At 34.1% G+C, this 26,703-nt stretch overlaps 14 protein-coding genes across 14 annotated transcripts; 5 read left to right on the forward strand and 9 right to left on the reverse strand.

The window, feature by feature from the left end:
- Positions 1-239: 239 nt before the first annotated feature.
- VPS30 (beclin 1) lies at positions 240-1,694 on the forward strand (the record flags this gene model as incomplete). Its single annotated transcript, XM_003683577.1, has 1 exon — positions 240-1,694. The coding sequence occupies one exon, from the start codon at positions 240-242 to the stop codon at positions 1,692-1,694; it is 1,455 nt and encodes a 484-aa protein (XP_003683625.1).
- Positions 1,695-1,959: 265 nt separating this feature from the next.
- HIS3 (imidazoleglycerol-phosphate dehydratase HIS3) lies at positions 1,960-2,625 on the reverse strand (the record flags this gene model as incomplete). The annotated part of the gene is made up of 1 exon (XM_003683578.1): positions 1,960-2,625. The coding sequence occupies one exon, from the start codon at positions 2,623-2,625 to the stop codon at positions 1,960-1,962; it is 666 nt and encodes a 221-aa protein (XP_003683626.1).
- A 564-nt stretch (positions 2,626-3,189) lies between these two features.
- IDI1 (isopentenyl-diphosphate delta-isomerase IDI1) lies at positions 3,190-4,023 on the reverse strand (the record flags this gene model as incomplete). The annotated part of the gene is made up of 1 exon (XM_003683579.1): positions 3,190-4,023. One exon carries the CDS (start codon positions 4,021-4,023, stop codon positions 3,190-3,192), a length of 834 nt encoding a protein of 277 aa, XP_003683627.1.
- A 1,255-nt stretch (positions 4,024-5,278) lies between these two features.
- TPHA0A01100 (uncharacterized protein) lies at positions 5,279-6,865 on the forward strand (the record flags this gene model as incomplete). Its single annotated transcript, XM_003683580.1, has 1 exon — positions 5,279-6,865. The coding sequence occupies one exon, from the start codon at positions 5,279-5,281 to the stop codon at positions 6,863-6,865; it is 1,587 nt and encodes a 528-aa protein (XP_003683628.1).
- A 141-nt stretch (positions 6,866-7,006) lies between these two features.
- MCA1 (Ca(2+)-dependent cysteine protease MCA1) lies at positions 7,007-8,221 on the reverse strand (the record flags this gene model as incomplete). The annotated part of the gene is made up of 1 exon (XM_003683581.1): positions 7,007-8,221. The coding sequence occupies one exon, from the start codon at positions 8,219-8,221 to the stop codon at positions 7,007-7,009; it is 1,215 nt and encodes a 404-aa protein (XP_003683629.1).
- Positions 8,222-9,135: 914 nt separating this feature from the next.
- On the forward strand, positions 9,136-11,232 carry HOS3 (histone deacetylase; the record flags this gene model as incomplete). The annotated part of the gene is made up of 1 exon (XM_003683582.1): positions 9,136-11,232. The coding sequence occupies one exon, from the start codon at positions 9,136-9,138 to the stop codon at positions 11,230-11,232; it is 2,097 nt and encodes a 698-aa protein (XP_003683630.1).
- A 704-nt stretch (positions 11,233-11,936) lies between these two features.
- LIP5 (lipoate synthase) lies at positions 11,937-13,067 on the forward strand (the record flags this gene model as incomplete). Its single annotated transcript, XM_003683583.1, has 1 exon — positions 11,937-13,067. The coding sequence occupies one exon, from the start codon at positions 11,937-11,939 to the stop codon at positions 13,065-13,067; it is 1,131 nt and encodes a 376-aa protein (XP_003683631.1).
- Positions 13,068-13,282: 215 nt separating this feature from the next.
- Positions 13,283-16,207, reverse strand: TPHA0A01140 (uncharacterized protein; the record flags this gene model as incomplete). The annotated part of the gene is made up of 1 exon (XM_003683584.1): positions 13,283-16,207. The coding sequence occupies one exon, from the start codon at positions 16,205-16,207 to the stop codon at positions 13,283-13,285; it is 2,925 nt and encodes a 974-aa protein (XP_003683632.1).
- Positions 16,208-16,870: 663 nt separating this feature from the next.
- On the reverse strand, positions 16,871-19,327 carry SLK19 (Slk19p; the record flags this gene model as incomplete). The annotated part of the gene is made up of 1 exon (XM_003683585.1): positions 16,871-19,327. One exon carries the CDS (start codon positions 19,325-19,327, stop codon positions 16,871-16,873), a length of 2,457 nt encoding a protein of 818 aa, XP_003683633.1.
- A 467-nt stretch (positions 19,328-19,794) lies between these two features.
- TPHA0A01160 (glyoxylate reductase) lies at positions 19,795-20,979 on the reverse strand (the record flags this gene model as incomplete). Its single annotated transcript, XM_003683586.1, has 1 exon — positions 19,795-20,979. One exon carries the CDS (start codon positions 20,977-20,979, stop codon positions 19,795-19,797), a length of 1,185 nt encoding a protein of 394 aa, XP_003683634.1.
- Positions 20,980-21,347: 368 nt separating this feature from the next.
- Positions 21,348-21,899, reverse strand: ARL1 (Arf family GTPase ARL1; the record flags this gene model as incomplete). The annotated part of the gene is made up of 1 exon (XM_003683587.1): positions 21,348-21,899. The coding sequence occupies one exon, from the start codon at positions 21,897-21,899 to the stop codon at positions 21,348-21,350; it is 552 nt and encodes a 183-aa protein (XP_003683635.1).
- A 618-nt stretch (positions 21,900-22,517) lies between these two features.
- Positions 22,518-22,937, reverse strand: POP7 (ribonuclease P/MRP protein subunit POP7; the record flags this gene model as incomplete). Its single annotated transcript, XM_003683588.1, has 1 exon — positions 22,518-22,937. The coding sequence occupies one exon, from the start codon at positions 22,935-22,937 to the stop codon at positions 22,518-22,520; it is 420 nt and encodes a 139-aa protein (XP_003683636.1).
- Positions 22,938-23,280: 343 nt separating this feature from the next.
- Positions 23,281-23,964, forward strand: DPC25 (Dpc25p; the record flags this gene model as incomplete). Its single annotated transcript, XM_003683589.1, has 1 exon — positions 23,281-23,964. One exon carries the CDS (start codon positions 23,281-23,283, stop codon positions 23,962-23,964), a length of 684 nt encoding a protein of 227 aa, XP_003683637.1.
- A 246-nt stretch (positions 23,965-24,210) lies between these two features.
- Positions 24,211-26,340, reverse strand: TPHA0A01200 (uncharacterized protein; the record flags this gene model as incomplete). Its single annotated transcript, XM_003683590.1, has 1 exon — positions 24,211-26,340. One exon carries the CDS (start codon positions 26,338-26,340, stop codon positions 24,211-24,213), a length of 2,130 nt encoding a protein of 709 aa, XP_003683638.1.
- Positions 26,341-26,703: the final 363 nt, after the last annotated feature.

Genomic DNA, 26,703 nt, shown 5'->3' on the forward strand with positions numbered 1-26,703 from the left:
CATCCATCTTTCAACTATGGATCAATCACGACGTGATTATCATAATGGAAGCTTTAATTCGATGGCGCTTTAATCTTTAAAAAGTTTAAAACCTTTAAATATAAATTGCAAATAATTAATTAAAAGAAGTATCGACCTTTGTATTAGGAGTGGACAGGATACGTCTAAAACTGGTACATTAGCTTGCGTATTGAATATTGTTATAAGTCGTTGATATTTTATTATTTTATTATTTTATAATGTCACATCTTAACGAACAGATTTTAAAATGCCAAAATTGTCATTTACCTCTTCAAATTGATACATCGTTGCTGGATTTAAGTATTGCACAAAGAAATTTATTGATAAATAGTCATGGAAATCAATATACCTTTAAACCATCCGGATTTAAGATACCAAATGTTAGATTGCAGAGATTGAATAAAGTTAAAGATCTGAAGGATATCAAATTTAAAAACCCTTTATTTGCTGATTCATTTGTTGTATTGAAGAATGAAAACTTGCAGGACTCATTGGATGTTGGAAAATATATAGAAAGTTCTACTTCAATAGATAGTGAATCAGGTATCAAAGATACAAGGCTTTTGAATTCATTGAAAATCGGTGATGCTTCTGGTGATTACGTATCACTCTCTGCTCAAGTAAGTTCTTTAACTAAAATATTCAATATTCTATCTGAAAATAGTAATTTCGATCATCCAATTTGTCAAGAGTGTTGTAATATAATAATTGAAAAAATGCAAGGACAGTTTGATGAAGTTCTGAAGGAAAGGGATACTTACCAACAATTTATCAAACAGATTGAAGAACAAAAGGGCAACTTTCAAGAGACTTCTTTAACAGAAAAGGAGACAGAGTTTAAAACTTTATTGGATGAAAGAGAAATATTGCTGAAGCATTTGCAAGAACTAGAGAAGAAAGATGAGCAATTAGATAAAGATATTGGGCTAATTCAAGAGATGTTTGAAGGCAAAAAAGTAAAAACCGAAGAGATAATGTTGAGGAATAATAATAAAGACCTTGATAAACTTCGATTTGAGAAAGAATTAAGATCTTTAAACTGCCAATATGAGTCCTTATTACATAATCTTGATCAACTAAGAAAACTTAATGTATACAATGAAACATTTAAAATATCACATGAAGGACCATTCGGGACAATTAATGGACTGCGACTTGGTGGTTTTGACGATGTGCCAGTATCCTGGAAAGAAATTAATGCAGCATTAGGTCAAGTGATTTTGCTTTTATACACAATCTCAACGAGATTGGATTTAAAATTAGATGGTTATAAATTTCAACCATTGGGCTCATTCTCAAAAATTATGAAATTCAATAAAGAAACTGAGGATTGGTTGATTTTTGAAGCTTACAGTGATGAAAGTTTTAAAGTAGGTAAAATTTTTAGGAGAGAGTCAAATTTTGATAAAGCTATGGAATGTCTTCTTGCAACAATACGTCAATTAGTGGTAAAGCTCGCAACTTTGAAAAAAGTTGATAACAATGTAGATAATAACTCCACATCTGAACAAGATGAATTAGAGTTGCCTTATAGCATTTATGGGGATAAGATAAATAGTTTATCCGTGAAATTATATGGATCGAATCCTACATTAGAGTGGACCACGGCTATGAAGTTACTTTTAACTAATATTAAATGGTTACTAGCATATGCCTCTAGTAAGCTAAATTAATTGAAGAAATACAATTGTAAGTATTTAAATCAATAACTAGTGTATTTGTTTTCATAATATGTAGATGCCAGCATTTAACGACTTTCCCAATAGGATGGAAAATAATAGTTTAGCTTTGCAAAAATATATTTACAGACATAATGGATGGAACCGGCACTAATTATAAAAATGCTGAAATGAATCAATTTATATTTAGACTAAAATTACATGTAATAATTACAAATATAAAATCTAAAAATGATTAATAAATAGATCTTTCATCCCACTACATCAATACACCTTTAGTAGAGGGGATGTCATTTGTACCGTTAGATGAGATTGCTTCTTTTAAAGCAATGGCCAGAGCCTTGAATGCACTTTCCGATCTATGATGATCATTGAAACCTCTTAGGCAGTCTACATGAATAGTTAATCTTGAGGCTTCAGCGAAACTTTCCAAGAAATGTGGAATCATTTCTGTGGATAGATCACCTATTTTTTCTCTTTTTAAACCCAATTCAATGACAGCATAAGGTCTATTGGATAAATCTACAACTGCACGAGACAAAGCTTCATCTAAAGGAGCAAAACCTGATCCGAATCTCTTAACTCCACGTACTTGACCTAGCGCTTCTTTAAATGCTTGACCTAATGCGATACCACAGTCTTCGGTTGTGTGATGGTCATCGATGTGTAAATCACCAATACATTCAACTATTAGGGACCAACCGGAATGTTTAGCTAATGCATGGATCATATGATCTAGGAATCCTACACCTGTGTGGATATCGATGACCTGAGATGAGGTTGCTTGACTAGCAATGTTACCAGATGGTGCCTTGTCTTTCAAAATGGATTCAGGAATTTCGATAAAACCACCATTTAATGAGATAGCAATTTGGATTTTAGTTTCGTTGGTGTCACGTTTAATAAACGCCTTTCGTTCACTCATTTCAATATACACTGTAATAGTTCTCTTCTATAATATTCTTTAGTTGATGCACAAGGTAGAAAGTTTTTATGCTTAGCACTAGATATATAAGTTTCCAAAAATATACTGACAATGGCATAGGAAAAACCGTAAGTACAAACACGAATACTTGAACTCTTGGACTCTAACCTTTCATATATGTAAATATATATACATATATATTTACATGAGTTCTTACATGTTGAAGTTTCTAGATATACTCATCATCCTCACTATAAAATCCCGCGCATAGTGATACATTTTTGATTAATTACCAAAGCAAATAGAGTCAAAATGCTAAGAATTTAAAGAATTTGGTTTCGAGAAGGTTTGCAAGGTCAGCCATATTGGCTAAACAATCAAATCTGAGCTTCATCTTTAACAAGGTTAATGTTTATTTAGTGAATGGTTTTTTGCTTTATGTTTCAATAGTCCCTTCAGGATAATGTTCAATAAATATTTGAAAACTACTTTTTCGTTGATATATATATATATATATATACATAGCTACATATGATTATCTTGTGATTGTTATATTGCAGATGCTTATTTTAACATTCTGTGGATTTTTGTGTCATTTTCGACCTTGGAAATGTCATCTAATGCATTCCACCATTGGAATAAATAGCTTTCACAGATTAGTTTAAACCATGGTGTGAATTTAAGATCTGGGTTTTCGAACATATCTTTTAATTCTTGTGCAGTGACCCATTTAGTGTCTCTAACTTCGTTTGGCGATGGGTCAACAGTCAAACTCAACTTCTTGTCGATCTTGTAGAATAAAATGTAATCGATTTCATGTTCACCCCATGGCTCATTTGATGGTGCCATATAATGTATTCTATTCAAGAAATGGAATTTACCTTTCTCAATGGTTTCATTTTGAGGAATACCTAGTTCATGTTCTAATTTTCTAATTGCTGCAGTCTTAGCACCTTTAATCTTATCGTTCAAGTCGCCTTTTAAACCAATTTCATCGTCAACACATAATGGGTGAGAACAACAAGTGTTTGTCCATAAATCTGGGAATGTAATTTTTTCAGATGCACGTTGTTGTAGCAACAGTTTACCTTCATCGTTGAACAAAAACACAGAGAAGGCACGATGTAACAGACCTTTATTAATATTATCCATCAAGTGACATAACTTCTTGGTACCAGCACCAATTGCATTGTCATCCCAATCTAATACTATACAATTTTCATTCATCAATTTAATTTGTTCCTCATCATGACCAGTGAACACAGAGTCGTTGTGGGAATCAGAAGAAGATTCACTAGACTTAGAGTTAGGTCTCTTCTGCAGAGGAATCACCTCTGGAAACTGTTCTAAGACATCTTCAGCTGTCAAATCTTGTACTAACTTAGCGTATCCAGACATTTTTCTGAGTTCAATGTTTTATAGTTTATAGCCTACCAATTTGCTTAATATTTCTCAACGGGTACTCCAATGAACAACAATAATTTCGGCCAGCAGAGTGTCAAGATAAACGCATCCATCATTCTGGATTCAAAACTCCCATTTAAATATAATAATTGTCGAGCAAAACTAGCAAACTTTCTTTCTATTTCTTTTTTTGACATTTAACTTCATTATTTAATTTTTCAATTTTTAAAGAAACAGTCGTCCGATATAACGATAAAAAATTGAATAAAGCAATTACAGGGTTAAAAAGAGATCTATAATGAATGACAATGTCAGGATATAAGCAAGCTAGGTGTCTCAGTTAATTCATAGTAACATATATTTTCGTTAGGCATGGATATGCGTCTGATCGTAAATTATTCTCACAGTTTCAGTGGACCTAGACAATGTCTTGGTTAAGGATGATTTACGAGCCATGGGAGGTAAGCGGTTAAAAATATTATACCTGCCTACATGCATTGCATACATAAGTTGGACAAGCGTAGGATGCATTATTGATCTGTGACTTCTGAAGGTAACAGTTACGCTGCGTTTCCCTCCAATCACTGACAGTATGCACTGGTATTTGATTATGTCAATTGGCGGTTAATCGAGGCGTCTATCATTTGCGAGTTTACTTTATTTTAGCACGTTCAAGATAAAGAACACATGGTTTGAGTTCAGTTTGAATTGGCTTAGAGGACACTACCCCCAAACCATATAAGGCAAGTAAACATTTGCTTTATTGCTTTCGGTTCCATGTGTTGAACCCATCTTTACGTTGGGCGGTTATCAGTTCAATGGCGGCGGTAATATGTTCTCGCTAATCAACTCAAGTTCGCTTTTAACCTTTTATCGGTTATTATTCTCGAGCGTTGCATTTCTTCTTTTGCAAGAATTACTGCAGGGACGTGATCCAGGGTAAGGTGGACATTGCCTAAGGATTCTTTAGCATTTAGTGTTTACTGTTTGCTGTCAATTGTCCTTTTTCCAAATTTCAACTTTTTTCATGAATTGTACAGCTCATCGCTAATTGTGGTCAAGTTACTATGTGTATCGATATTAATGAAAAATGGTGTTTTGTTGATGTTACGGTATTTCGATTAAATGAGCTTTTAACGTAGTATTTAAGCTGAGTTCGTTTCTTTGTTGGTAGGACTTCTGGAACATCTAGCTACTGCAAGTTACTGATTAAACTAGCAATTGGGCAACCAAAAACAAATACAAGTCGATGATGTCTGAACCAACTCACCGTGTCGGCCGTCCTGATTCTGACGAAAGAGATTTAAAAATCTCACCATTGCAAAAGCAAATGGATGACATAACAAAACAATTGAAAGACATCGAGGAAGCTATTGCCGTCAAAGATTCTGAGGCAAAGGCAACAAGAAATAACAGGTCAAAAGTCGATAATAGTCAAATAACAAAATTACAGCAACAAGTTAAGAAACTGGTGAATAAGCAAACTAGTTTGAGTCAGGAAAAGGATAATCTTCAAGCTCAGATTAGGTCAATTGAAGTAGAGGTTAAAAGGAAAACTGCCGAAATCGATGAGAAACTTGCTACAATTAAGTTTAACTTTAAAACATTGGAGGAATTTGATGAAGAATTGAAAAAAATTGATCAAGAGTTTAATGCAAAAAAAATTGAAAGAACTTTAGTTGAAGAAAGAGAATTATCTTTGAAGAGAACAAGATTGATAGCAGCAAAGAAAATCCTTGCCTCCACTAAACCAAAGCAAGATGAGATATCAAATGATAAGATGAAGATCTCTGAATTAAAAAAAAAACTAGCAAATTCTTCTGAAGTTAGAGCGGTGCAGAATGAAATAGATTCAACTTTAGATAAAATAAATGATATTAAAAATGTCAATCAAGAGAAAGTATCGAATTTTTCCAATGATAAGCAAGCTTTAATCACCAAAAGAAATCTATTATACATTAAGAGGGACGAACTATATCAAAAAATTTCTGAAATAAGAAGTACATTTGATAAAGAATATAGGAAATATGAAAAACAAAATCAACAGGAATCGTACGAAAGATTTAAAGCTGTTAGTTTGAGAAAGTTAGCTAATGAGAGAGAAGAAATATTGAAAAAATTGGAAAATGCATTAACTGAAGCTTCTGTACCTGCTCTCATTGATGAGATTAATAATGTTCAGACTTGTTTACTGGCAATGGACCCAGATTATGTAAGACCAGTAAAGAATAAACTCGTTACCTATGGCAAAGATAATAGTGGTGAACATCAGTCAATGACTGTAGTAAATGAGGATTTGGTGGCTGTAGGAAGTGTCTACCAAGATGAACATTTCAGTACACCTCCATCTAAAAATAAAAAATTATTAAAGTTACAAAAACGAAATGAAGATCCAAATGCTGACAGTAAAGAAAAAATTGAGAATTCAAAATTTACATTAGAACCAACTTTGATCACTACTCTAGCCGAATTAGGAATTACTATTCCTATTAGTTCTTCTGAAGTTGCAAATACTATTGCCGAATTACATGAACGTGAAGAAGATTTAATGAAAAGAGAGGTAACAGTTACCCAACAAAGTATCAAAAAGGCAACTGATGATATTGAAAAAGCTATTCAAAATTTTGACAAGAGAAAGATAGATTTAGAGAACTTAAGCTTGCAAGATTTCATTAACAGAGAAAAGAGAAGAAACGACACCGATTCTAACAGAAGTTCTGATAGACCTCCAAACAGAAATTCAAACAGAAACTCGAATAGAAGATCTAACAGAGCCCAAAACAGAAGCTCGAATGGAAATACTAAAAATACCATCCCACTTGATTCCTCCAATTAGAGTGAATTTAATCTTGAATGTAAATAAATCTATATAGATAATTCAATTATAATAACTTTAGCAGTCTCTCTGTTTAAATGGGATATAAAGTATTTTACAATTAAAAAAATATAATTATAAAAGCTATAAAAGGAACACAATCTAAATAATGAATCTTTGGTTGACATCTATCTCATGTGATGCTGATAATTGTGGTTTTTGTGAATATTTACCAACCAATTCATTTCTCATATTATTAAGCATTGACAGATATGTCTGCTGTGGCTGGTAACTTAAAACTTTAATGAATGCATATGACATAGCACCTGTTGCATTACCATTTTCCACAGCATCTGCAGAGGTTTGATTATCCTTTGACCCAGAGATCATGATAATATCGGCAGGTGACATCTTCATTTGTTTTATTCTCTCCTTATCCTGTTCACTCATACCATTTGCACCATTACTAACGGTAGTGACTAGATTATTAATGGACGTCATTAAATTAGAACGATTACCAGAAGCATATGCCATGACAGCTTCCAAACCTGTGGAACCTACATTTTTCAAGATACTTGGCTCTTTAATGACACCTTTTGTAGAGTAAGTAAATGGTAGATCTAAAGCAGTACCAGAATGACATGAATCGAAAAGACATGTCATCTTGACACCGGCAGGCAGAGGCTTAACCATGATGGCATTCATCTCATCATCAACAATGACTCCTTGTGTCTGGAAATCAACTGGCATGATAGTTTCATCATACCCGTTATCTTCATCACCATCCAAATCCTCAGTCTGACCACCATGGCCTGAATAATGAAAGAATAAGGAGTCACCAGGCTGAGCGTCTTTGACTAACCAGTGCATGGCCCTGATCATATTTGCCCTTGTCGGCACACATACCATATTAGTTTGATCGTCTGTCAATCTGACAATATCTGCAGCGTTGTAACCGTATTGAGAGGTTAAGAAAGCATACATATTAGAGACATCATTAATACAGCCACGAAGTTGATTTTTACTACCTAAATAGTTGATACCAATAAGCAAAGCTTTTCTTCTTGGCGCACGATTTTGGTATTGGTTTGGATTCTGTTGTTGAAATTGCTGTTGAAACTGTTGTTGATTCTGTTGCTGTTGTTGGAATTGCATTTGCTGCGAGACCTGAGCGACATTATTATTGTTGCCATAAGTGTTATAATTATTGTTGCCATAAGTGTTATTATTATAGTTACCATTGTAGCCAGTGCTGTTCATGTTCATATTACCGTTATTAACGTTCATATTACTGCCTGATTGCACATACTGACTACGGTGTGGTGGTGGGTAAGCTGGTCTATTGTACCCATCATTAAAACCCTGTTGATAACTCATTTCTGCTTGTTTTACTCAGAGATTGTTTGATCGTAACACTTCCCTAAAAACAGTACCTCCTCACTATTCAAACACATAGAACGATGATCTTATTATATGGGCGATATCCTAATCTAAACGAGCAACAAGAACACCAGAATCTTCTTAGAATATTGTTCGATCTTACAATTAAAGAACGACTTTTTCTCATTTCTCTTGTAGGGTCCATCGGAATGTTGGATATGGAATTATAAACGTCAGTTGAGTAGATACATAGTCAAGAATGAGATAAGCTTCCCTATTGGAATACTGGAACTCACAATCAAGATATTTTCAAATACATACATATAAAGTTCAGCATAATATAACTCAATTGCAACAGTCACTGGTTCTATTCAAGACAAGACCTCCACATGAACAATATCTCTGGAAGACAGAGCTCAATTTTAAAAATCTTAATCATCCATCATCTTACCACTCACTTCTGGTCACTCTGCAAGTACATAACAACTCTAGCGTTCATTACAAATACAACTACAAACACATGCATTCGTTTATATACCATGCATTCATCACCTTGTGTCTTCTCGAGACATTTGAACTTTTCGACGTTTCTCCTAATACGGAAACGTTCAAAACAACTCAGCGAACAATAATAATAAACAAAAATGTGAAATGTTCAAGAGAAGTAATATAAAACATACAAGTAATTAATTGTTCATTATACTTCTTTAGTTACTAGCTGTGTTCTCAGGGTGGTTCCAAAGGAAGGGGAAGAGCATTTGTTTCTTATTGAGTGTTGGTTCTTATTTCAGATTCAATAGAGTTAAACTAGAGTTTTTGCTGCCTGTTATTCGCTATTTGGTGTCATTCCAAAAATAGCAATTAGAGAAGAAGAAGAAGAAGAACAACAACAACAACATCTGCTGTTTGCAATGTCGAGTAATAATAGTGACCCACTATATAGGTTTCATCAACAGTTTAAACAGTTTGTTCAGAATAACCCAAATGTTATCTCAGCAGCTAGGGCTGCTGCTACCATCCCTGAAAGCGCTAAAGCTGTCGTCGTGCTTTCCCCATTATCATTGCATCACACTTTCCAAAGAGACTGGGTGACTAAGTCGTATAAGAAGACTATTGTGGAAAGACCAGAGAGATTATTAGCTTCTTCCATGGGTATTGCCGCTGCTATTACTATGTATCCTGCGTTATTCACTTTAAAGACTTCGCATAATAAGAGAGGATCAATATTCAGCTCATATGTTAGACGGATCCATGGTGACAGATGGCCAAACGACTTGATTAAGTACTGTCAAGAAGCTGATAAGAAGTTGCAGAACGGTGAGATTGAAGTTCCTGATTCATGGAATTCCGGCGATATATATCTGAGTTCGGAAACAATTAAAGCTATTGAAGGATCCATTGGCGCTCTAGAGTTAGGTTTGGATTCTATATTCCACGGCCCATCTGCGGAACATATCAGCAACAGAGCCTTTGTAGCTATACGACCACCTGGTCATCATTGTCATGTTTCTACTCCGTCGGGGTTTTGTTTGTTAAATAATGCACAGATAGCAATTGAATACGCCTATGAAAAATATGGTGTATCACATGCAGTCATCTTAGATTTTGATTTACATCACGGTGATGGCACTCAAGATATATGTTGGAAAAGAGCTGGATTCAAGCCAGATGATGGTAATGTTCAAGATGATGAAGATAAAAATGAATATGATGACTTTGGTAAGAAAATGGCCGACTTTCCAAAAGTTGGCTACTTCTCAATGCATGACATAAATTCATTCCCAACCGAAAGTGGATACGCTACCAAAGATAACATCAAAAATGCTTCCACTTGTGTAATGGATGCACACGATCTCAATATTTGGAATGTTCATTTACAAACGTGGGCTACAGAGGAAGATTTTAATAAATTATACCAAACTAAATATAGAACTCTTTTCGCAAAAGCTGATGAATTTTTTAAGAATGCAAAAAACCAAATGCAAGAAATGAACAAACCATTTAAAGGTTTGGTGGTAATTAGTGCAGGTTTCGATGCTTCAGAATTTGAACAAACTTCGATGCAAAGACACTCAGTTAATGTTCCAACTAGTTTTTACACTACATTCACAAAGGATGCATTGAAATTGGCCCAACTACATTGTAATGGTAAGGTATTGTCTGTTTTAGAGGGTGGTTATTCCGACAAAGCCATTGCATCTGGTGTCTTCTCTCATTTGATTGGTTTGCAAAACCAGAACTGGATTAAGGAATGGGGTTCAGAACAAGTTATCAAGGAAATTGTCAGAGGTTGCAAACCTTCATGGACTCCATACAAGACTAAAAAATCCCGTGATGTCATTAGAATATGGGCCGAAGAAGTTATTGGTCTAGGTAGATCGATGATTAATGAATTTGAGGATGTTTTACTTGAAGGCAAACAAGCTTCACCAAATGAATTATTTGGCACTGGAGATACTCATGCCCAAAGACTCACAAGATCACAAGCTAACGAAATTAATAATGTAATAAAGAAAGTTCCGTCAGAAAAACAATCTTACCAACGCAGCGGGTATGCTGGTCACACTGAGAAATCCAGAATTGCATCTGCAAAAGCTTCATCGCATAGTGGCAGAACTTTGAACTTAAAGAAAGAAGTTCCTTTTGTTGATCAAGAAATCCCAAGCGATGACGATGATGAAGATTATCAATACGATGAAGAATTAAACAAAACCTTTAATCGTACCGTCGAAGATATCACCATTGATGATATCTCAAGACATCTTGAAACATTAGAAATAATACAGTCTGACGACGATAATGAAACTGATGAACGTGGTTCTAATAAAAATAGCTCAAAAAGTGGTAAATATAAAACTCCAATGAACACCACATCAAGAAACATGAAAACGAATAGAAATTCAAATATATTAAATTTCGACGATAGTGATATCTCCATGATATCTCACATAGGTAGTACAACTCGTTCCAGAAATTCTCATACTACTAGAAGTGGAGGAAATTGGTAGAGAGAAATTTAAAAATGGGAAACAAACAAATACAGATCATTATATCGTCATAATATCCATAATATTACACTCTTCCTTCAAGACTTTAAATTGCATTAACATTTATTTCATTGCTGGAACTTTCAATAACTTTGGAGAGGTAATAGTGAGTTAAACAAATAGAACTACAAACATCAATCCTTCCTTATATGAGCAAAGATACCCCTTCATACCATTATTTTTCTATTTTCTCGTAGCAAGAACCGGAATGCATATACATACTGTACATATAAATATATATTAAGTCAATATATCTATAGTAGTTATAAATAATTACAATAAACCTTACTTATTGAGCATTTTATTATCTAAACTTATCTCTCCAAATGCTTTAAGCTCTTTAAATATGAAGCCATTTGATTCTGTTTGGGCGCGCTACAGTGTTAACGCAAAGAGTAGCAACAAATAAGAGCCTAATTGGTCATCTCAAGATAATACTTTATTTAAACTTGTATAATCATTTAATAAGATAGGTATATAAAACTTCTAAACAGTTTTTATTATACCTTCTACTGCTATTATAGAAAAAGGTGGTGAGTTGAACTAGTTTGGTTAACAAAACAAGGCTATTACAATTTATTAAAAGTGAGAAGTGACTCTTTTTTGAGAATCGTTTAAACTTATACCAGAATAGGTTTAAAGCTTCATATATATTCATAGAAGAAATGTCTATGCTCCAAAGATCAGCAAATAATATTTTTCATTCATATACTAATAAGAGATTGATATCGAATACTGTGAAGAATGCAACAGTCGATAACATCAGTAGAGGCAGAAGAGCCACACAATTCAAAGATACGTTAAATAAAGGTCCTTCATTTGCTGATTTTCTATCAGGTAAAGCTGCAAAGTTTAATTTAGATCCTCTAGAGAGTGCTAGACAAGATAAAGAAGAAGTTAAGAGATTACCCAAATGGCTTAGAGTACCAATTCCAAAAGGTTCAGGTTATCACAAATTACAGAAAGATCTGAAAGAACTTAAATTAAGTACAGTTTGTCAAGAAGCAAAGTGTCCAAATATAGGAGAATGTTGGGGTGGAGATGATAGATCAAAATCTACAGCAACAATTATGTTATTAGGTGATACATGTACTCGTGGATGCAGATTTTGTTCCGTCAAGACAAATAGAAATCCTGCAAAACCAGATCCATCGGAACCATTAAACACAGCTGAAGCTATCAGTAGGTGGGGTCTAGGTTATGTTGTGTTGACAACTGTGGATAGAGATGATTTAGTTGATAGTGGTGCATACCATTTGGCTGAGACTGTGAGGTTGATAAAAGAAAAGGCACCAAAGACATTAGTTGAAACGTTATCTGGTGATTTCATGGGTAATTTAGAGATGGTTGATGTCATGGCCATGAGTGGGCTGGATGTGTATGCACATAATCTAGAGACTACAGAAGCTTTAACACCACATGTTAGAGATAGAAGAGCTACATACAGACAGTCGCTGGCCGTGCTAGAACGAGCAAAGAAAACTGTACCTGATTTAATAACAAAAACGTCAATTATGCTAGGATTAGGGGAAACAGATGAACAAGTTTTACAAACACTGAAGGATCTAAGAACAATAGATTGTAATGTCGTCACATTTGGTCAGTACATGAGACCTACCAAAAGACATATGAAGGTTGTCGAGTATGTCCATCCAGATAAATTTGATTACTGGAAGCAGATTGCTTTAGACATGGGTTTTTCTTACTGTGCATCTGGACCACTTGTTAGGTCATCTTACAAAGCTGGTGAGTCTTTTATTGAAAACATACTTAGATCAAGAAAGCACCAGAAGTAACTTTAATAATGTGTAACTTATCATCTCCAAAGTGCACTTTCTGTCAATAGATAATATATAGTCTTGTATTTGCGTTTATTTATCTATTTATTTATAATAGCTCTTGTTAATATATTTCGACAAGAATAATACGATACCATTATTCATTCTCAGCTAAATATTATAAATATTATAAATATTTTTATGAATTAAAATATCTGTATTTCTATTAATTATTAAGATAATTGCGGAATATCCACATCTATAAGTACTCTTTCGTTGTCAGATATAGGTTTCCCATCTTTAAATATACAATCAAAATCAACTATGAATGGTTGAAGTATGTCTATCGGAATATTAAGAGTAGGAGAAAATACAATGCAAATGTTTTTCAAGTTCATTTTATTGATCTTATTATTTTCACTCGTCTTCTTTAATAATTCGAATAATGCATACATCAACGCCACCTTTGAATTAGACATTGAAGGACTTTGGATTAATTTCTTAAATTCCAAGGCTACTAAAGAAGGGCTATTACTAGATTCAGCAGCGTTTTTGAAAGATGAATAAAACTCATCACCAAATATTAAGTGTGGCAAATTACGGAGATAAAGTTTTAATAAACTAGCTGCTGTATTCACATCTACTATATTCGATGTTGTCGACTCACTTTCCTCCAAATATGTACAAAGATTGATATCATGATCTGTATTAAATTTATCTTGTAATATCCTTACCAATGCAGAAGACCCACTCAATCTAAATATACCTTGTTCTTGTAAACCACCTTTTGTATATATAAATTCCAAGCATCGATAAACGATACTAGGAATTTCATATTTATTCTGAAGTTTGTGTGATGATAGCTTAACTGCTTCTTCGATAGGTAATCCAAAGATTCCTTTAGATCTAGTAAAATTATGGGAGGAAGTGATTGGGTTAGAGATGAAATAATTTATTTCATCACTTTCTGTTGGCAGAGCTTCTTCGGATCCAGGAGATGGACTTAAAATTCCCATTGACCTCTTAAATGGAAAGAAACTACGTTTCCCCTTTTTCTGCTCCTTTCTATCACACTGCTCTGGACTTTTTGATGGAGATATTGGGCTATGTGAGTTTAATGGAATTTTAGTCTTTTCTTCAAATGAATCAGCAAGCGAAGCTTGATCAATCGTAGAACTTTGAGAAGATTTCGATTGAGATTTGTTACTAACTGAATCTAATATATTTATCCATTCTGATTTTTCAGCTGCGGTTTCAGCACACATATAGTACTTATTATTTGAAGATAACCCACCCTTATGTTCAACGATTTGAAAACCATGAATTGTTCCATATTTATTGTCTTGAGAGGCATGTATCGATTCAATAGTGGTATTATTAATATTAGTAGATTCTTTTATAGTCGAGTCTTCAAGCAAATCCAATATATTATCATGCAAAACTGCATAATTTACTTTCCATGGTTGAGTTGAGCTTAATGTTTTTTGTCTTCTAGTTAGCAAGTAGCCTTCTTTAGAGGAATCATGCAAACTTTCAGGGTTGATTACTGTGTCTGTGCTAATAAATCTTGCAATTAACAGTCCAATTTCACCGGAAAAGGTTGGGATGTTGAATAAACTGGACAAATAAGCATTAATTTTTGCCAATCTCGAATAAACCTTTAATGGAGTCAAGGTATCAAAAAGGCTATTATCCGGTAAGGGAGGAAGTGAATATTCCCCCGACATAGATCTCAATTGATTATTTAATTCAAATATTTTATAGAATGATTTGGCAAACCTAAAAATTTCTTTATCCGTGTTACGATCAACAACACTAATCAAAACCAATCGTTCCTTAGATGAACTAAGCTGATCTATATATAATGTACTAATTGCAGTAAGTTTAATAGTACCAAAGTCTTGTGGTTCAACAAATAATGGGATGTGATTTGATTCTGCAGGGCTTTTGACACTTGGGATATTATCTCCATTCAAACTCTTGAGACTTGGTGATCTTGACATCTTAGAAGATAATAATGGGCTGGCACGATTTTTATTAGTATTTGTATCATAAGCTTTATCTTCTATTGAAGGAATAGATAAAAATTGTTGTCCAATATCTCTTTTAAAATCTGTTGGTTTACTTAATATCACGGGTGAGCTTAATTTTGCGTCTGTATTCAGATGTGCAGCTGTTGGTGATGTTTTTACTAAGCCATCTACTTTCTTGTCATCGATTGATAAAGGATTTGAAAATTTTAGATCTGTAGACCCCGTTAAAAATGAATGATCCAATAGTTCTGTGAAATCATTGATCTTGGCTTTGGACGAAGGTGAAAACTCAGAATTGTTAGTCAATTCAGACTTTTTCAACTGATCCAAAGAAGTTTTAGAAGTATCATTAAAAAATTTTAACTTTGATTGATCAAAAAAGGATATATCTGTTTCGGTGGAGAAAATTTCAGTTAATGGAGAATGTATATGATTATTTATCACAGCTGTGACACGATTAGCCCTTTGTGGAGACTCTAGTCTATCTCTCATTGGAGAACGTGGCCTCAATGGAGATATTTCGCCTTTTGTCAATTTCAATGACTGTTCTGATGCAGATAATACAGAGGAACTTGATTTATTGGAACCTGTAATATTTGGTGATGATAAGTTTATATTATCATGAGTTTTATGCAATCTAGTAGGATCTGGTGACATATCATCCAATGCACTATCTATTGTGTTCTCGATGTCAAAATTACTTGTTAATGAATGTTTAACGTCATCTGATTCATTTAATTTTAGTGGTGTAACGCTTGAATTTAATATTTTTCTATTAGTTGTTCTATTGTTTGACCTTGTTGGAATAGGTTTTGACAATTGATTGCTAGTATTTAGCAATACCGTATCGGTATCATTGTGTATCAAAGTTACAGCATTGTTTTTCTGCAACTTGTCTTCAAGGTCCTCTATGTATTGGTTCAGTCTATCTATATCATTCTTTTGGTCTTTCAATTTTTTTTTCAATTCTTTGTTCTCTTCCACTAACGCATCATAAGAAGGTGTTTGGTCTGGTTCAATGACATTATCTTCAATGTATTCAATGACCTTATCTTTCTGCAGTCTGTGGTCATTATATTGCTGTAATAGCTCCAAAGCTCCAAGAGGAGTTCTAGAATTAGTCATTGAGTTACTCAATGATGCAATGGGTAAAGTAAAAAATATTCACAACTGTAACTCGTCTCCTTTACAACCAGCAACTCCTAAACTCTACCAACAATGTACGGTAAATTTATAATTGATATGCTTAATTTGTAGCTGCTAAATAAAATGATATCGTTTGCGTTTCTGATGAATTCCAAATCAATTATGTATTTAGGAGATTAAAAATCGAAAGACCGATCAGTACTGTTTTAATTCGTTAAAGATTTTAAATCAAGTTTGTATATTAGAAAAGTATCAATATACACAGGTTATATAATGATAAATAAGTCATTGATTTATTTAATATTAATCTTAATCCAATGTTTTTAAGACACTCATCTCTCTATCTTTTTACACCGAATCTTATTAGATAAAAGTTTTGATCTTTGATGCAATTAACAAAAATAAAATATTATTGCGATGGGCCGTTCTCAATTAACGATGGTTTTTGATGAAACCTTTAAATGTGAAAAATGTCTACATATAATTATATCTTAATCATAAGCCTGTGGGTAGATTAAAGTATGAAGGGTATTACAATTTATAAGTATATCTAGAACTACTGAAGATTTAATTAATGTGTCTTTTAAATGGTAAACCTGTCAATTGCTATATCAATCGCAATGGAGATGATAAATGGTAGAATCATTCTTTCTCTAGAAGTTGTAGAACTTTTTGCTTCTCGTTACGTTCGAGAGCCAATTGTTTTTTCAACTGATCAACCTCTTGTAGATAGCCCTCATTTTGTAATGTCAATTGATCGATTTTTGTTTGGTATTTTGAGTCATAGCCTTTTTTTAATAACTTTACTTTCTGTTCATGTTTACTTGAATATTGTACATAGAGGTCTTCCGCTAATAATTTTAGTCTTTTGTTTATTTCTTGCTCTTTATTAGCTAACTGTTCTTTCAAAGTAGTTGTTTCTGTCTTTAATGAATTGATCTCGTCTGACATCTTGGTCATATTTTCATTCATCGTCTCTTCTTGACGGTTAGTTTTAGAATTCCCAGTTTTTAAAAGTTCATTTTCTTTCTTCAAAGTATTCATGTTGTCATTATTTTCTTCAATTAACGTTTGCAATAAGCTTATGTTTGCATGCACTCTTTCTAATTCCGCTAAATGCTCTTCTTCCATATTTTTACATTTCATTTGTAAACTTTCCACTTCTAAACGATTTTTATCTAAGTCAGAACATTTATCTTGATATTTCATCTTCCATTCCTCAGTTTTATCCTCTAACTTATTGATTGAGTCATTCAAAACCATCTCCTTTTCTTTGAGGGCTTGAATTTCAATTTTCAATTGCCCAACTTGAGCTTTATTTATCTCTGAATCATCATTTGATTCAGTATTCTGTTTCTTTAGAAGCTCTATTGAGTTTATTTTCTCATGGAGCTCAGTTTCTAGTGATGTTTTCTTAGCAAGTAATTCGTCAACTAATTTCGTGTTATTTTCTAACTGTTGTTCTGTTTCTTTTAGTTTGATTTCTAATGTTTCCTTTTCACTAATAGACGAGGTTTTTAGTTCATCTAATTGGCTCTCTACTTCAATTTTTGCTAAACGTGTTTCTTCTAACTGTTTATTTAAATCATTAGTTGTTCCACTCTGTTGGCTTAATGTGTCTTGTAATTTCTGCTGCAAAGTTTTATATTCTTCAGTGATGGTTTCTAACTTATTACTATTCAATTTATCCTTCTCTTCCAGGGAATGGATATTTTCATTCAAGTCTTTAACTTGATTTTCATATGATGAGAGTTCTGAGCCTAGCTTTTCTTTATCAGATATTAATTGATTTAAATTGTTAAGCACAGCTTGATGGTCTTTTTCTAGCGCTTGAAGTTTATCATTAACCTCTTCATGAGATAGTTTCCATTTTTCCGATTCATCAGAGGTTTGGTTGTACTTATTTTGTAGAATTTTCTGATTTTGATTCAACATTGAAATTTCATCTTTATATTCACTTATTTTCTTCTTTAATTTATCAATTTTCCTATTTTGATTCTCTCTTTCTGTTTGAATATTTTCCATCTCTTCTGCAGTTATGTTTATTTTTGTTTCATATTTTTCTGATAATCCATCATATTCTGCTTTTAATAATTTAAAGTTGTATATTGTTTGTTCCTGCGCAGAAAGTGAAATATTTAATTCTTTATTGAGGTTATTTATTTGCGCTATCAGATCTTTGTTTCTTTCTGATATAACTTTAAAACTATTATGTTCATCTATAACATATTTTTTTTTATTTTCTTCGAGATGATTTAGTTGCATGCTAATAGCCAAATCTGTATTATATAGCGGCGTTAATTTATTCAAATTAGGAGTATCATCTCTTGTTTGTTTTTCTGGTGTGATTACTTTATCAGAATTACTCTCTGTATTTTTTTTATCAGCTTTCATATCATCAAACCTATGGGTTTCTTCATTAGTTGTTTCGAATATGGCCTTCTGAATTTCAATTGTTTTCATATTATCAACATGTAGTGAAAACTTATTTGGACTATCGATCATATCGACCATATCGATTTGTTTCGGTAAAGTATTTCCTTCATTGTAACTGTCTTCTCTCTCACCATAATCCTTTTGTAAATCAGGTGCGCCATCCAGCTGTAATTTCGGTCTCTTAACTATCGGTCCATCAACATCGGTATCATGTGTGTTTGTAGCAGCTTCATCTGAGGCTTTGACAGGTGAGCTTATATCAATCTTAATAGGAGAGTGATTCATTCTGACTACATCATCGTCATCATCATCGTCATCGTCATTAAGTTCCTTATGTATGGCTTGGTAACTATCTTTTGCAAACGATTTTATTTTGTCAGCTTTGTGATTGAACATCTGATTAATATCAATATTATCTAATATTTCCTTCTCCATGTTATTGTTATCACTAGGTTGGTTAGTTCTTAGAATACAATCTAATGCCAAATCAGAATTAGCAAAGGATTGGTTTTGCATGCCATTCATTCTCGATGGCGATGACTTCCCAACAGGTTGTACTTTGTAATCACCGGAACTGTCTTTTAATCCTAGCTCTCCTTGCCTCATATCAATAAAATCAATCGGACCAACCTTATTTCTTGGAGTTTTTGGTGATGAATCCATTTTTAAATATATATGTAGTTGACTATGCGTGTATATCAATATCAATATAAATATATTAGAGGTAAATCAATAACCAAATATATCTTTTGAGACTTAATAAAAACAGAATGGGGATTCCACCAAAGTTTATACCACAGTACTATGAATCTTATAGCTGTCCAGTGATATTAACCTACTATAAATATGATACTTTATTTGAATATTCTTCTAATTGATTATACATTTATTGTAGTTCACTTTTATAAATTCCAGGATTTAAACATCTGCATAAGAAACATTACGCGTCAGCTGGTATCACAGACAATCGAAATGACACGTCAAAGAGAAAGTTGTCACACTCATCTGACAGTATTTAGATTATAGCAACTATGAATTGGATAATAGTAAATATATACATATGTGTATATATGATAAAGTGGTTTATTTGTAGCTAAATAAAAGAAGCAACCTAATACATTTATTAGTCATTATTTTGGGAGATTGATAGTGTACTTCCCTTTACCATTATGAAGAAATATATCTTCAATATTTTCTAAAGTAGCCACAGTTTGTCTTTCAATCATATCTTTTACATCACTGCCTATGTGTGGCATTAAGGTGATATCTATCCTTTCTAATAGCTCTTTTTTTATTGGCTTTGATTCGTCTTTATACACGTCAAGTCCACATGAACTCACTTTCCCTGTATTCAATGCGTCAATCAAATCCTCTTCATTAATGCATGATCCACGTCCTACATTTACTATTCTTACACCATTCTTACACATGGCAAGAGTTTTTGTGCATATTAAATCGTTAGAATCCTTATTTGAAGGTAATGAAAGAACTATTAGATCTATATTCTCCCATGTTGTTCTGTCAGTTAAAGAAGGGCAATAATGAGCTGGATAATTTAGTGAACTTGGATGAACAGCGCCAGACCTTTTGAAATAGTATATATGTGCATCGAAACAGTAATGTAATCTCTTACCAATATTCCTTCCAATTGCGCCGAATCCCAAGATCAACACATTTTTATTTGTTGGTGATTCTAACTCTTTCCCCAGTATTGTGTAATTGTTATGCATATTGAATACTTGCTTGTCAGATGAAGAATAGTTAACTTTACTTGGCATTTGTATGCTTACATGTTCAGCATCTGAATCCCTAGTCCACATTGTCAACTGAGGCTTATCAGAGCCTCCGATATAAGTTTTACAATTCTTAATATCACCATGCTCCAAAAATCTTAGACAATATTCCCAAGCAGTAGTCAGCCTAAAGCAACTTATAGTTAAGAATATTGCCATATCTGCTACGTTAGTTGCTGCATTATTACCAATATTACAGAGTAGAATTTGTTTTTCCTTCCACAGTTTTGCACCATCGATGAATTCACATCCTACCCATGGAACCAATATTGCTTTCAATGATTCAGGGTATTGATTCCAGTAGTCACTAGGGTTGCCTAATAGGTCAAAAAATTCTTCATTAATCCACCATCCATTAATTGTACTGTTTTCTAAGAACCTCTTGAAATCATGCTTAGTGGTGATCTTGTATTTTATGAAGTTAACTTTTGGAGAAAGAGTTTTGTAAAGTGGCAGGGACTCATCGATATTCCAAATGTCACGATAGGTCAAAAGTATATTTTTCTTAGATGAAGTAGCCATTTATAATGTATGTTTGAATAATTTTGACTTCATTTAGTGGCTTTACAATAAATATCATTTACATATATAAGGTATTCAAGGGATGCATTAGCTCGATTTCTATTCGGGCCTCTGCAATTTATATTAAGATCTTATGTATTTGAGAGACAACAATGTAATTAAGAATACATCTTTATATATAAGTATATATACAATATTTGAGTATGTACGTACTATGCAAAATAAGCATTGAGAATATTCATTTGACTTGCAACGTCCCCAAATTGCATTATTAACAAAGATATGTTATTGTAGAGGGAAAGAGAGAATCAAAAATTAGTACATGATACTGCGTGTTTCGGTTTTCTGTTTGTTAATTATTTAATGAATTATAATTGTTCCTCCTTTATCACATCGATCAGCCAATCCAGACCTTCTGTTATGCCTTCACCTTTGATTGCACTTGAGGCGACAATAGACCAGCTTCTATCCTTCAGTTCCACAAGATTCAGTTCTTTAGAGACTTCACTTGCGCTCAAAGCACCAACTTGATCTTGTTTATTGGCAAACACCAATAATGCAGCGTCTTGTAACTCCTCCTCTTGTAACATTAGATGTAACTCCTTTGATGCAGTGGCCATACGATCTTTGTCTGTGGAATCGACAACGAATATAACAGCGGATGTGTCTGCATAGTAACAACGCCAATACGGTCTGATACTAGTTTGTCCACCTAAATCCCAAACATTCAGCTTCAAATTCTTATACGACAATGTCTCTACATTAAAACCAATGGTTGGCTTTGTAGTGACCACCTCACCAATCTGCAATCTGTATAAAATTGTGGTCTTACCAGCACCATCCAAACCAAGGATTAAAATACGTAGTTCTTTATTAACACCCCATAACCTATCAAACATAGAACTGAATAAATTCCCCATGATGTATGTATTTGCGTGTGTGTATATGTGTGTGGGTGTGTGCGTGGGTACGTGAGTGTAAGTATATATATGCAATTCACAGAACCGGCGTCAATTAACTTCTTCAAACAATCTGCGTCTCTTAATGAGCGGATAAACTCAGTAAACACAGCACCTCTGAAGTTAACAAAAGCTACTCACACTACGGTCATTATAAACAACACACTCATCTAAAATGCACGATAATTAAACATGTTTCAACTGTATGTTACTAATGATTAAGTTGCTTGTTCTTATTATCAACATCTCAAAATCGCTTTACTGAAAAAATGGAAAGCTGTTAAAAATGGAAAGAGGACAGGGTAAACAATGGCATGCCAGTAGCGCAACCACTTGCGATGACATGCAAGTTGCTGGTGACAGGTGCCTGGGTGTACCCTTTGGCGTGGCTATATTGTTCTATATTCATGGCTAACTATATCTTGTTACGTAGGGCTATGTAGGTATATATGGATGGCGAAAGAGCTGGGTTCTACGCTGTCGATGACCGGGTACGACGGTTGACTTCTCTTGCAATTGCTCATCGGAGCGATCGGTTGGTAATCTCTTCGAAGCTGGTCTCTAGTAACTGCTGTGAGGCTATGGGTAGAGTCGAAGTTCGATACCAGTTATCTTTCTGTTTTTTAGAGTGGTCACTTTGTGTTCATCGTCATCGCTATCGCTATCGCTCGTACTTGTGCTCTCCTCTGCAGACTCATCGATCACTTCATCCAGCAAGTCCACAGTTCTTGTGTATACCTCCACTCTCTTGTGCTTGGTGTTCTCAAAATACAATGCCATCGACAAAGTCTTCTCGACGGCACGGCCCATTCCTAGCACAGTCACATATATGGCTGCCTGCTTGTCCAGGTTCTCGAGAAACTTGTTGATCCTCTTCACACCACTCACATATGGCGTGGTGCTCTTGATGTACACAGTGCTATGGATTTTCTGGTGTGATAACCCCTTGATGGAAGGGTTTCGTTTCACTAATCTGAACCTTTTCTGCTTATCGGCCATCTCTTCCTATATGTACCACGTTGTTCACACAAACACCTAACACTTCAGCGGTAAAAATCTTCCTGCTATCTTCATAGAAGATTCAACACTCTGAGTCAATGCATCTTGACAACATTTCTTTTAACGACGTTTCCTATATCTTTTATTACAATGCTCATGAGTTCAAATGTATTGATTTTGCAACGATCTAAGGCATAAAAAACTGTAACACAGCATTTTATGAATAAGCACGATCTGCTTTATAAAAAGGGTTATAGACAAACTATCAAAGATGTTTACAAGCGCATATTCAGAGGTGTCATCAGATTAAGGACTGTATATTAATAGTAAAGGACAAATTATCATGTTTACTATGTTAGTACGACAGCACGCTAAGAAGACTGCGTTTTATAATGTTAAATGGAAATTAGTTACACGAAACATGACTTTTACTGGGAACACAGCGGGGGTTCCTTCTGCAAATGAGCAGAGGTTAACTAGAGGTGCTTCTGAGGATGTGATGAAAAGAAACACAACAGTGGAAGGTGGACATTCGCCAATGGATAGTCGCATGATTGCAGGGATTGCTGTCCCATCAAGACCGTTTCAACCAGAAAATTGCTGTATGTCAGGATGTGTAAACTGCGTTTGGGATATTTACAGCGAGGATATCAAATATTGGAGATTGAAGCGACTTGAGGCTGTGGAGAAGGTTACTGCGACATCAGAGGTTTGGCCTGAAGATTGGGATCCTCCCTTGAAACTACTACCAATGAAGAATATTCCAAAATCTTTGAAATCGAAGAAATTGGAATATGAAGAATTAGTGAAGAACGCTTCAATCGATAAAGTAAATGGTTTATTCCCTCCAAGGAAACATTCCCTTCCGAAGAGTGTCATTGAGGCAAAGAAAAGGAACCTTATTAAGAAAACACAAGAAAATCTTAAAGCAGAAGAAGTCGATAATGATGGATGGAATGATATTCCTGTGTCGATTAAAGCATTTGCTGAATTCGAAAGAAAGAAAAAGTTATCCAAAGTGCATTGATATATTGATAAGCAGTATATAATGCAACTGGCACCATTTCCTAAAAGGTTAAAAAAAATAATATTCAAGAGAAATAATATTCAAAAATTCAAATATCGTAGATAACTAATGTAATATATAAGCAATTCATTTACTTTAAAATATACAATTTTACTATAACAATTATCAATATTTTTTACTTTATAGTGTATACAATACATATCCATTCATTAAGTAGTCGATATATTAAAAATATCATAAATAGAACTAATCCATTTCAACATCAACGTCGGCATCGGCACTGTCCTCGACAGTAGGTTCGGCAGTTCCTTCGGCAGTTCCTTCGGCAGTACCTTCAGCGTCGGTGGCAGCTTTGGCTTCAGCTTCAGCGGCAGCAGCAGCAGCAGCAGCCTCCTTCGCAAGCTTTTCTTCTGCTAAAATTGCTTGTCTTTTTTCTTCTTCCTTAGCCATGTATCTATCCTTGATGACATTACCTAATTTAGCTAACTCATCGTACTTGGCAATATAGTTTGCCTTAGTGGTTTCTAAACCTTCATCATAAAGCCATTCTTCAGCTTGATTTAATTTTTCATTTAAGACTTGCTTCTCTTCGTCACTAGCAAAAGTAGAGTATTGTTCGGACAGCTTAGATCTCATAGAGTAGATGTACTCTTCCAATTGATTCATTTTTTCTTCAGTTTCAGCAACCAATTTATCTTGTGCAAACAATTCGTTTTCCTTTTCAGTGAAAGCATTCAAAGTAGCAGGATCTAATGCAAATGTGTGTGCAACAATTGTTAGATTGTCTTTCTTGACAATGTTCTTGATTTCTTTGTATTCAGGTTCAGCGTCTTCTGCAGCATCGTCTGGTAGTGGAATTTCTTCTTTGGTGACAACTTCTTCAACAGTGTAAGCTTCTTCAATAATATGTAAGCCAGATGGGTCACATCTTAACTTCAATTTTGCCTCAATAGATTCTTTGTTGTCATTCAATTTAACACCAGTAATATCCCATGATGCGATGTCAGCTCTAACTGATTTTGGTAATTCCTCCTTATTGGTGTATTTGGCTCCCATTGAGAAATCACCGGTACGATGTAAAGTAATCAATTTAGTTGATGGGAAAGTTGAATTCTTTGTGAAAACTTCTAAGTTATCTTCATCTTCAACTTGCTTATCCCAATAATAAGATACAGAGTAAGGGTGGATATCTTCAAATTTGAATGGTCTGACTCTTAAAGTTGGAGAATGAATAGCACAAATGAATGCAGCACCTTTAGCAATAGTTTCATCTTGGTTTAAAGTGGAAGAAACGTCTTTGTTAAAGACATTTGAAATAGCATTCTTTAAGACTGGGATACGGGTGGTACCACCAATAATTTCAACGACATCAATATTGGAAATATCCAACTTAGCTTGAGAAATAGCTGCCGTGATTGGCTCAGTGACACGACTTAATAAAGGTTCCACTAATTGTTCCAAATCTTCACGTGTTAATTGAGAAGAGAAATCTAGATCATCCATTACTGATTCGATATTGAAAGGAGCAGTTGAGTTAGCAGATAGAACTTTCTTTAATTTTTCCGCAGCAATTACCAATCTGTGGAAAGCCTTTGGGTTTTCTCTAATATTTAATTTGTACTTAGCATCGAATTCGTCAGCAAAATGGTTAGCGATGGCATGATCAAAGTCTCTACCACCGAAATGTTTATCATAAGCAGTACCTAGAACCTTGCATTCACCTTTTGTGAAAGAAACAATAGAACAAGTATATGAAGAATGGCCAATATCAATCAAAGCGACGATTCTTGGTTTTTCTTCACCTTCTGGCAAATCTGTCTTAAAGACACCATAAGAGACAGCAGCAGCAGTGACTTCATTAACAATTCTCACTGGGTTTAGGCCTGCAATTTTAGCAGCATCTGCAATCGCATAACGCTGTTCTTCATTGTACCAAGCTGGGACAGCAATACAAACGTCAGAGACTGGAGATTTTGTTTCGACTTCGACAGTGTTCTTAACTTTACCTAAAAACATAGCTGCAATTTGAGTGGCAGTGAATTCCTCTACCTCGGAGCCTACTCTAACTTGAGTACCAACTTTACCATCAGCTAATTTAACCAATTTCGAGTTGAAATATTTAGACTCGGTGGCTAAGTCATCATCATTGTAATCAAGAGCAATGATTCTTTTAACGTTATCGACGGTGTTCTTGATGTTTGAAGTTTGCTTATTCTTACCAGCTTCACCGATGTACCTATTTTTCTCACCGAAACCAACGATAGTAGGGGTAGAACGGTTAGAGACTTCATTAACAACAATATCAATACCTCTGTTCCTAGCTACCGCTAGAACGGAGTTCATATTACCTAAATCCAAACCAAATGGAATACTCATTTTTGTATGTGTGTGTTTGTATATCTATGTTTTGCGATTGTAGTTTCACAGCAATTCTTCACAATGCACTGGCACTCTAGCACTATTGACTGTAAGCAGTAATAATATATAAGGCCAAACGTGGAGTATCTATAAACTGCTACATATCTACATTCAAATTTATATTTATATTTATACAAGTTTACTATATTATTAATTAACCATTGTTTAAATGAAGCTGCTTCCATTGGCATTTCTCTTTTAGTTGTTGCGGAACAGTGGGAACTTCTAGAAACTTCGGGCTCAATTTCCATAGTTAAGGCGAAGTGGTAAGAGAGATAAAGGTTTTCGAGTCCATTGAAGCTGCTATTCTGTAACGATCTG

The sequence above is a fragment of the Tetrapisispora phaffii genome, chromosome 1 (genome assembly GCF_000236905.1).
Source record: "Tetrapisispora phaffii CBS 4417 chromosome 1, complete genome".
Classification (NCBI taxonomy): Eukaryota; Fungi; Ascomycota; class Saccharomycetes; order Saccharomycetales; family Saccharomycetaceae; genus Tetrapisispora; species Tetrapisispora phaffii.